The 11,730-nt window shown below is 39.7% G+C and overlaps 1 protein-coding gene across 1 annotated transcript in view; it reads right to left on the reverse strand.

Annotated features, from left to right (window-relative positions):
- Window positions 1-10,847, reverse strand: part of cbln1 (cerebellin 1 precursor) — a 28,066-nt gene extending 17,219 nt beyond the window's left edge. The window contains exons 1-2 of the mRNA XM_053319355.1: window positions 10,590-10,847; window positions 9,075-9,194 (exon numbers count right to left, since the gene is read on the reverse strand). Coding sequence (XP_053175330.1) covers window positions 9,075-9,194; window positions 10,590-10,847 — 378 coding nt within the window. The remainder of the gene's footprint in view (window positions 1-9,074; window positions 9,195-10,589) is intronic.
- Window positions 10,848-11,730: the final 883 nt, after the last annotated feature.

Raw genomic sequence — 11,730 nt, forward strand, 5'->3', positions numbered from 1 at the left:
CGTTTACATTGTGAACAACAAAAACAAAGAGGAAATAAAACACCTAGTTGATGCAATAAGATAGCAAGTCCTGAGCTCCTACACAGCACACAGTACAGCAAAGAAAGACAGGGCTTGATATTGCGCTAACTCAAATGTCATAATGAATGAAATGAATCAAACAATAACATGCTGCAAATAATTAGAAAATAATGACGAGCAAAGCGTTATCTTTGTTGTTGTGGCTTCTTGCTCGCCTGCAGCTGAAAATAACAGTCAGCTTGCCACTCATGTTTCACTCTGTAGACATACAACAGTTACTTACACACGTGCGCACACACACACTGGACTTACAGCTGGAAACTGTGACTCACAGCTGGAAACGGTGACTCATTTGATTTGCATACATGTTCATGGAAAAAAAAGATGCAAAACCTGAGAAAGCGGTTCTAGTGAAGATTTGATGTTCATTGATAATTTGTGTGTGTCTTTTGCTAAATTTGACCTTTATGCAGAGTTGCCTTTGTTTTAGCGATTAACTGGAAGCTCACAGCACATCTTTACAGCTTTAGTGTAAAAATGTATTTTTTTTTAAATTCCTTCAGGATGCAAAAAGTGCTGTGTCATGTTATGTGTTGTTTTTTTTTTCAATGTCAACACAAAATTGATCACATTTATGATAGACTGCATCACAACCAACTCTGATATTTGACATTTGGCATCCCATGATGATTTTTTCAAAGTTTAGACACTTCTAGTCAACTTTGGGATAGAGAATGACAATGGTTCCTTCTCCACTTGCTTATATTGCTTCACATGAAGTCTAAATATTTCGGACAGGCACCAAAAGTCACCTAAATATTAGATTTAGGTAAGATGTAGTTCTCTGAGCCAATGTTGACTGTCAGTAGAAAACGGGAGCAGATTGCAGTCCGACATTTTTGATTGACCCAATCATTCACTTTACTTTCTCTTAATCAACAGTCATAATTCCTACGGTTGCTAGAGTAATCTCAGTAAAAGTGATGCAGCAGTCAGACTCGTACAGTCGTTGAAGCCGAAGCTGAATAAGATACGAGCAGGAATGATTAGGGACTAACCGAGGCCTCACAATCAGAAAGACCCCCTTAGTGGTTTACACAGTCCATCCATATTCTTGAGTTTAAAGCACATGCCTGTTCATACAATGTTAGGCTTTCTGAAGGGCCCATGATTTTACTGTGATTACAAAGATCAGTCTATAATGTAGCTCCCTCTTTCTTACTCTCTCTACAAATCAGTCACCCACACTTTCCTCAAGCATCATTATTTGATAATTATTAATCAGAGAATGTGGAGAAAATGTTGGGTGGTGAGGTTAATCCTGACCATAAAGAGCTTTTGGGAAGAAATATAATTGTCCTTTTTTTTTTTTTTTTTAAATCAACAATATTTCTATAGTCCTAATGAGCCACTTTGGTTGGGTCTTTGTAACAATCTCTTTTGATTTAAAGATAATAAATATTCAAGGACTACATTCTCTCACTCCTCCTCTCTTTCACACATGAGCACAAACTTTCTGTAATGTTCTGCCAAACTGAGAGCGACTGAGCACGGGTCGATTAGTTAAATGAAACCAAGCATCTGGCTTGTAGATTCTGTGTGTGCGTGCATTCGTGTGTGTGATTATTGGGAAAAAACAGTTTCAGTATACTCAGTTTATTCATTTTTCTTCGCATTGATTTCTGCCTAGCATAATGACTTAATACTTCACTTTACTTTTGAAATCAAATCCATCAACTTCTTACAATGGAGGAAGTCAGAGTCACCTACATCTTCTCAGAAAACCCATTTCACATGATACAAAATAAATAATGAGATGACATGGGCTGAAAGGTGAGGTTGTGTATTTGATCCTCATTTTTAAATATTATCGAAATGCACATCTCGACCTGCTTCTGTATATTATTGTCAACTACTTTCCATTAGGGAATTGGTCTCTAAGATTAAAAGCCTTATCACCAAACAATGAGTATAAAATACAAAACAAAGTAGAAAAATGATTCTCCCTCGTTATTGCAGAATTGTCGAAACCCGACCTTGAAAAGCAAACTCGCAAACAAGCAGCTGAATATTGTCTCTGTGTGAGGCCTGACATATCCCAGAATATATTTTCTCTGTGGCCAGTTAGCAGACAAACCAACTTCATTATTCGTTCTTTTGTTCCCACTTTCTCTGTCCACCATCTCAAAGGCAGGAGAACACAGGAACAGATAAGATGTTTTATGTGGCTTTGACTTGGCTCTTACTTCCCTGCATCTCTACAGTAGAAGATGAGTGCAGTATTACTTCTATGTTTTCTTTGTCATGGCTCAATAAATGCTGCTTATTCTGTTTACACTCCATATGTAACACATTAATGACCACTTTCTTCAAACACACAGCTGTAATACGTTTGGAGAGTAGTGACATTCCCTGGCGGTTGTCCATACATAAATGACCATGTCTGTACACTGTAAACAGTACAGGAAAAAACTGGCAGCTGTGGTTGCCGGAATAATTCTGTAAAAAATACAGCAAAAAATGACATTTTAATCCAGTAAATTCATCATTGGATTTTACTATTAAACCAATTCTTTCACTAGCTGTACATCCAGTTGTTGCTTAATGTATATAGAATATCTTCCAGTTTCACTGAAAAATACCAAACATTATTTAACTTAAACAGCCTCATTATAAGACTGACATTTAACTTTCTATAAATTCCCCTCAAGATCTACCTGACAAATGATGTGTTAATAAATGTTAATAATGTAATTTAAACTGCATTGTATTGCTTTTTGTATTGTGTTTTTTTCTGCATATAAACTACACTAATAGGTAATTTCTACAAAGGATTTTTTGGTTTTTTTTTTTAACCCTTTCTTTAAAATGAACAGTTATGTATTTTACAAAATGTTATTGTAAAGTAAACAATACTCCATTGTATTTCCATTTACAGTTTTTTGATGTCATGATTTTACAGCATGTTGGTGTAAATTCTATGGATAATTCTTACAGTGTATTATTGAGGATAATGCTTACAGACTTAAAGATGCCCCCTTTTCGTCATCAGTATTGATATATTCTGAAGTCAAACCGATTAGAAGCTGACAATAGACTCTATAGAGGATATAAAAGATTAACCAACAAATCTTTTTATGATCATTTCCTATATATCTTCATGCTTGAGTGGTAGATTATCTACAGTCCAAAAGAAAGGTCACTTTCTGAGATTTCCCAGTCCTGCGTAGTCATTTTATTATGCTGTATCAATTGATCTGGGTCCCAGTCTATAGTATTCATTGTAACACAATTGACTTGCTTTTTCCAGAGACAATCCAGATCCAGGAATTCTATCCTCTAAAATATTCCTTGGTCCACCACACCCCATAACCACAAGCAACACCAAGTTATCAGGGTTATAACTTACTACTAGTGCTACTAATCGTTGTAAGCTAGTAGTTTATACACCACACTCACTCTCTGCTCTGCTGCAACTGCTGACACCTAAGCTTGCCGTTGAAATGGCTCTGAACCAACATCACATTCATTACTTTCAATGAATGTCAGTATAAAAGATGCTTCAGGTTGCACAAGTAAAAGGTGAGCCATTAACAGCCGTAATGTAGATATCACAACAAGAGTTAGTATGTAACTACAGTTCCTTGAAATTGGGATGACCCCCCCCCCCCCTCCAGATGTAATACAGTTTTCCTCAGTCTCTTTGGTACCATTTCTTGAATCATCCTTCACATTTGCAAAACATTAAGTGCATTTCTTGAAACAATTCGTACAAACAGCACCACACAATGGATTACCTGCAAAAGCATGCTCAAAATCCTTCATTTATCTCCCAAAATCAAATATTACCAACTAGATAATCAAAATGTATAGTTTTGATGATAATGCTTCAAACTCTGCCACCCCTGTGTGGGCAGTCCTGTAGTCCTATGTGGGAAAAAATACAGTAATGCAAGACACAACATTGAGTATGTATGTGTGTCACAGTATATGTACAGTGTGTATCTGTACTAGGGCAGAACAATATATTAACTGTATACTGTGAAGTGAAATGCAGTAATATGAAGCATTACAGTAGGTATAAAGTATTACAGTGCAGTGCATAAGAATATTCAACAGAGAACCAATATAATGATGACTGTAGGAAACAGCAGACAACTGTAATCATTTGAATGAAGAATGATTCATTGCATTGATGATGTCCACAAGTGACTAGATGAAGTGGAGGTTCAACAAGTGGTTTTGAGAATTGACAATTCTGATCTGAGAAATGTACCAAAGCAACTGAGAATAAGTGTAATTGAACATTAGCATGACTAAAAATTACTGAAATGTGTTGGGGGGGGGGGGGGGTAGAGGGACCCTGGAGCAATGATCTGACATGGCTGTGAGAAAGGTGGGAGTGGCTGTGGAGAAAAGTGGGGGCAGCCAGGCGATTAGAAGTGAGGTGTGTTTGGTCGCCTTCAGACCTTCATTAGCTCTGCATGAAGAAAATGAACCCTTCCGTTCGTTTGAAGGGGGGGGGGTGTGAGTGGACACGGTGAGGGTGGCGGTGCTGAGGATTACAAACCACTGGGCTCTGCTTTGGTATCTGATAAGCCTTCAATCTCATTCATCTGTAGCTCCAACTGGACTTCCTATTCCCCCCGGTACCTAAACAATACACCCCCACCCCTTGCATTGTTTTAACGCAGGGCTCATTTCAGTCTGAATGCAGCCTTAGGGTGTGACTGCTTTTCTTTTTAATGATGTGTGCTTAAACAGGATATTAAGTTGCTCTTTATTCATAGCCCTAAGCTTACATCAATGAACACACACACATCACAACACCAAAATGTTATTAGCAGAATCTTTTCTGGTGGCACATCACACATATGTGTTACTGTGGATACAATTGTCTTACTATAAAAAGGAATACAAATGTATCTTGCTGTAGCTTGAAACAGAGGTTAGGTAAAATCATACATTCTTTTCTAAAGGGAGCAGTGCTGTTAGGCCTTATTCACTATATAATTATAATTAAAAACAGCAACTTACATTGTCCTAAGATTTCACTCACTTTCCTGTTTGACTGAACAAACAAATAAAGGCAGTTTTTATCCAAGAATTATAAAGCACAATTATATGTGGAATTCACCCGTGGTTACTGTACATACCAATGTGTGTGTAAACGTGTGTGTTTCTGCATGAAGGCTGGCCATTTTTGTGTTTAGCCAGAGTTTCTGCACAGGAAATCAGACTATATTAAATAAACTGTTTGAACATATTTAAGAATGTCTGAAGCGGGTGTGACTGGAGCTCATTCTCATCTCAGTGGTTCTACAGTATACACATATTAATCTTTAACATGTGCATATTATTTTAAAAACAGAATTTGCCAACACTATAATGAAGTGGCGCTTATAAAGTATAAGCACATTTCCACAGCACTAAAACCATTTTATTTAGAGAAATATGCAATATTTTATTATATTGTAAACAAGTTTTCATATAAACTGAAAATACACTTGCATGTGTCAAAATTAGGATGCATTTTGATATTTGCTTACATTCATTTCTAGTCCTGTATGTTGCACTTACTCCACTGACACTATCAACATAGCTGAGTTGTGTATATATGATATATATAAAAATATTTTTTGTATAAATATCTCATTCCAAAGTGACTCAGATTAGTGAATATAAATATGTGTACATATACAGTACAACATGACTAAGCATGCACTATATTATTGAAAGGATTCTGCTTTGTTGCAAACAGATAAAGTTACTTTGAGTCAAAATATGACCAAAATTATGATCTAATGAGAAGTAAAACCCCCGGTTATCAGGGCAGTGTGCTTTCAAAAGATGAGGCAGTGCCTCCAGGTTTTTCTTTCCTCGATGGGAAATGATAGTTATAGAAAAGCCTCAGTACACAGACAGCAAGAGCCATTTTTGATGTGCTCTTTGTGTAGTTTTCATACATCTGCTTTGATCTGAGGCTTCATCAATGCCAATTCTGAATGCTCAGGTGCTCAAAGTAGGGTTGTAAAATATCAACTATTCCGTTTGCAAAACCACAGTAAATAGCACTTTAGCATTTCTCTGTCCATAACATATTGCTTTAAATTAAATGTTTTTTACATTTTTATTTAAATTAATTAAAAGTCCAGCGTGTAAGGTTTAAGGGCATCTAGCAGTGAGGTTTGCGAACTGCAACCAACTAACACTAACACTTGCGGTTGCAGCAAAACTCACAAAAAATATGAAAGTTCATCTCTAGAGCCAGTGTTTGGTTTGTCCATTCTGGGCTACTGTAGAAACATTGTGGTGCAACATGGCGGGCTCTGTGGAAGAGGACCCGGTATCTATGTAGATATAAAGGGCTCATTCTACAGAAACGAAACACAACCAGTTTTATTGTCATTACCGTAAAACATCACTGTAAAACATACTCATGAATATCTGTTCTGCTAGAAACCACTAAATTCTACACACTGCTCCTTTAATAATGACCTTTTGTCAACTTTAAATTCAGTGCTCTGTGGTTTTTAAGCATGTTCTCTATGTAACATACAGGATCTGTTAGTAAGAATAAGACATCTGGATTATGGTTTGATTTTTGTTATAATAGGAGGCATTGCCTTGTCTAATACCTGAAAGTGGTTCCATTATATTGTCTTCAAAAAAAACAATAGAAACAAAGCCTATGATTTAATAGCCCACCTAATATATCCAAAGAGCACCTCACATTGTTGAATATAGATATTCCAGCAGTGCCTCATTTGTTTGTCTTTCTTTTCTGTGAGCTCTCTGTTCTAGGCTGCAGGTACAAGATGTTCAGTAAGGGGAGATGGAATATATTTGTTTCAATTTACTGTGATTTCAAACAAGAGAGCAGTGGCATATGTAGGACATGTCAATAATTGCACCTGAAATGACACACCATGACAAAAGGAAGTGTATGTATATTGTCAATGACTATAAAATTAGAAGAAACTATCCATTAGTGGGAGAGAAGCAATAGCTAATATGTGGATATGTGGTAAGTGTGATTCCATCTGGTCCTTTACATCAGAGAATATGCATTACTTTGCAATACTTGAATTTAATAGCTAGGCAAAAAGCGAAGTGAGATGGGGTTGCAGTGGTTTTGAGAAAGATACTCCCATCACATCTGTCAATCCCTCACAGATAGATAGATAGATAGATAGATAGATAGATAGTAAAGGATTGATGAGAGATAGAACAAACCACTTATCCTTTCCTTTGTGGATCTACCCAACATCTGCTGATAAATACTTACTCACATCTCTTTTCTCTTCTCTTCATCTCCCGCATCTTTTCCTGTCCCTCCCTCCAATTTTTTTTCATACCCTCTGTTTTTTCCTAACTACCTCCTTTCTCGTATCCATGGCCTTCCCATTCTCACCCCCCCCCCCCCCCCCCCCCTTACATTTAATTTACACTCATATCCTTTCCCTTCTCTTTTCCCATCCTCTTCATCCCTCGTACACACTTTTTCCCCGCTGTCTCTCATCTTCTGCATGCACCACGGTAGCTGTCTCTAAGGCAATTAAACAGTGGGAGTTTTCAACACAGCAGATGCGCTGGATGGATGGGAGGATGAATGGAAGAAGGGTTGAGGGTGAACGGCACACATACCGAATTGCTCGGAGGAGAGAGGACAACCTACACCTGTCTGTTTCATGTCAGGAACATGACAGAACAAAGTTTTTTTTTTCTAACAGCATACAAGGCGAAAGGTTCAAAGACAGTTTTGAAATGGTACAAACTCTCAGGGAATTGGTGGATTAAAACTCAACAGATCCCACCATGTACTGCACTCTATCCTAAAAATTTTGCATATCAAAAATCTGTTGGTTAGGCTATGATCTAGAACAGTACTTTATTGCCAACAATGTCTAATAGCTACACTGTAGTTCCATGTTAAAAATACAGCAAATTGGCATAAATAGTACATGATAGCACTAATGTGACAGGCATTATCTTCATTGTGTTCTGTATGGCATGACAGACTTAATTACACCAGTGTCATGAGTCAAGTGTTTCGCCATCTACCTATTTCAGACTCAGACAAAGATGTCTCTGAGTACCTGACAAGCTTGACTTTTCCCCCTCACATATCACCCACCCCTTCCCTTCATTGTTGTTATTGTTGTTACTGCTGCTGCCATGCTAATTAATTCAAGACTCCAATAATAAAGTATAAGCAGCAACACATAATATCAAAGCCTGGGGGAGCCAACAGCATAATTACACAACAGTTTAATTTGCAAAAGATACATTGTAATTAACGCTGTGTGGCTTGTAAAGCACCATCAGGAGCATGTTAAATGCTGGAAATGGGTTAAAGAACTTCTCAAGTGCTTCTTATCACTTGACACATCAAAAGAATGTGGAGACTGCATCTAAAGGCACAGGGAGATGAGTTGTTAGTAGGATGAGAGAAGAGTTGTGAAGGGCCACATAGGCAGTGTGTGAGAGTCAGCGTGAGAGAGAGAAGCAAATAGCAGGACAATGTGATATTTCTAATAAAAATGAATACAAATGTGTGTGTGTGTCTGTGTGTGTGTGTGTGCGTGTGCCTGCCTGCCTGCCTGTTTAAAATGGACTTGAAGCTTTGAAATAAGCTAAGAGAAGGACACGTCTCTGTCCATGGTGCTGAAACCAGAAATCTGCTGGTGCACACGAGCCCCTCCTCGCGCTCACCACAGCATTCGATCCTCCTGCCGGCTACACGCGCAAGATTTGGCTCTGTCCTCCGTGCATGTATTGATTAATTATGATTGGGCCGGCGGGTGTCGGGCGACTAGCTTTCATCTGTTGATGCCCGCCCCCGTCGTTGTCTCCCGGGAAAGACATCTCAAACATGTACAAAATGACTTCCAGTGCGGATGATATTCAACTTTTATGAGGGGGAGGGAGAAAAAAAAGCAGCGCATGGGAGTGCATGGTGTGGTCCGCGCGCACAGACACACAAACACACAAACAAACACACACACACACACACACACATACATAAAAGACAACACAAGAACGAGCGCTACCTGTATGGTTTGGCGGTTGTAGACTTTCACTACGTGGAAGTTAAAACTGTAAATCCCTTTGCGTGGCGCGATGAAATTACTTCTCTCCTCGTCAAAATTCTTGCCAACGTTTACTAGAACCTAAAAGAGAGAAAGAAAGAAAGAAATGAAGAAAGGAAGAAAGAAAAACGTAACTGATAAAATAGCTTTATTGGGCTAACAATGTGTTTTCACAGTAGTCTCTTTGCCCTCAGATCATTAACAGTTGTGCATAAAGCTCATATCTTTACAATCTGATTCGATCATGTATAGACTCCAGGCAGACGCACATTAAGCCACACACTCCCTCTGATTGTGTTTAAACTGTAGTAGATATTGTCTATTTTTTTCAAGAAATCTAATAAATTCTAAGAGATAATAAAAATCTCTTACGTCCACGTGTCATATGTCCAACACGGGATCATTTGGAAACTGATACTTCACTTCTATTCCAGATAGAGAACTCCTCCTAAAAAAGGCCCCTCTGGCCCCGGACCACATATTCAGATTGACTGATATAGAGGGATAACTCTGCTTTTATCTTGGCATTCTCCACTGTCAGAACTTCCAAACTTCATGGCAGATGAAAAGAAACTTAATCAATCTTTCAAATGCAATTTTCAATTATGCATTTCTGCAGCCAAATGTCTGGTTTTATAGCTGGAGGAGAACTATGGGGGTGTAATTGAACGGCAGTTTGAGGGAGAATTAACCTTTAACGGCAGGCGGGTAGGACCTCACCCTCCCGACCTGCCAGTTACTAAATTATTTGGCGACATGTCCATTCCCATATCAGATATTGTCAGCTCAAACAGTTGAAATATTAAAAAGGCTTTCCTACTAGGTTATACTCCCCCCACCCTAACCACTTTGGGAATGTATCAGCCTACCTATAAAAAGACTAATTTCTGTTCCACTTTCAGTTAACTTGAATGGAGCTGCTCTCCGGTGCGCGTACCTCCAGCCACTTTCACCTTTATCTACCGGTTAAATGAACCTGGATTATTGGCTTTCACGAGTTTTTGATAGTTTTACACAACATGCTCCTTGGGATTTATTACACGTAGATTTTAATCAGTGTTTGGGGGTTTTAAGATACAGGGGGAAAAAGATCAAATGAAAGAGTCTTCGGGGAGTATTTTAATGATCTGAGGCACAGGAAAAAAAAACATCGTGTCTGGTGCCTTTTCAAATTATGAGATATTTTACATTTCAATCCATATGGTTCAAGTTGTCTGTCTAGGCATAGAGCTACCACATCAGGCAATAAGCATGCCACACGTGAAACACACACACACACACACACACACACACACACACACTCACACACACACACACACACACACACACGCATATATCTGAAACTTAATATGTGCGCAGGTCCGTGATCAGGCAGAATGGCACAAATTTGCATAGACCTGTGTCAGTGACTTTACTTCTTCCACTGTTTGTTTCTACTCTTATTTTTAGAACAAAATACATATTTTTGCCTCCTACCCGATCAAAGTAGATGACCATCGTCCGGTTGCTCATCTCGGAGGGCTCATGGTTGGTGTTCCGGACTGCGGAGAATGCCACCTTAGCGCTGCCCGAGCGCACCGAGATCCCGAGCGCCGTGCCCGTGGGGTCCGAGGTCGGGTTGGAGTCGCACACCACGAGGCACTTCCCCTCCAGAACGATTGGTTCCGTCTCGTTCTGTGCACGGGACGGGCTCGCCGCGAGCCACACGGCACTTAACAGACAAAACGCCAACATACCGGACCAGAACGATCAACTTCTCCCGTAGTCTTCACACCTCAAACCGTGGGTCTATTCCCCTTATTTAAAAAAAAGTCAGACAGGAAGAGTTTCCCGGTGTTCCCGGTGTTCCCGGTGAGCCTTAAAGAAAGGTTGTCTTAAAATTGGATGCCACTCCGTTTTATTTTCTTTCACGAGCCTACAGGAAACACTTTCTTCCTCGCGGAGTCTTTTGAAACCAGACTGTTTATTTTATTTTTTTTACGATTTTCTCCTTTTTTTCCCCCCTCCAAAAATCTGTGTAACAACCCCGTATCTCCAGCCTCTGTGTTCACCTGTTCTTTTTCCTCTTTTCTCACTTCTCACCAGCTTTTCTGTCACTTGGTAACACAAGAAGCGGGAGTCGCGAGCGGTGCTGAGGGGCCCTGGTCGAGTGAGGAGGCAGCAGAACTCATAGCGCGCGGGGGGGAGCTCCGTCTGCTCTCTCTCGCGCGCGCTTGAATTATTGATATGTAAGATATGAGAGTTTCATACACAAAAGGCTCGAGAGGAAGGGACGCGGCGCGCGAGCGCAAGATGCTCCCGCCCTGGTCCGACTCTTTTCTTTTTTCTTTTTTTTTACAGACCCCTCCCTCCCCTCGGTAACGGAGACCCATCATCGGATTAGCGCGTGCGCGTCTTTGCTATTTTCCAATCACGGCGTGCCGAGCGCCCCCCTCCCCGCCTCGCCTCACCTCTCTCTCTCTCTACCCCTGACTCCCCCTCTATCTATCTATCTATCTATCTATCTATCTATCCGTCTGTCTGTCTATCTGTCTCACACACACCTCTTATTTCAGGCCCACACACATGTTCTCTTTGCTCTCTCTATTCTCATTTCTCTCTCTGGTTGTGTCTGTCT

This window comes from Scomber japonicus, chromosome 5, assembly GCF_027409825.1.
Source record: "Scomber japonicus isolate fScoJap1 chromosome 5, fScoJap1.pri, whole genome shotgun sequence".
In the NCBI taxonomy this organism is placed as follows: domain Eukaryota; kingdom Metazoa; phylum Chordata; class Actinopteri; order Scombriformes; family Scombridae; genus Scomber; species Scomber japonicus.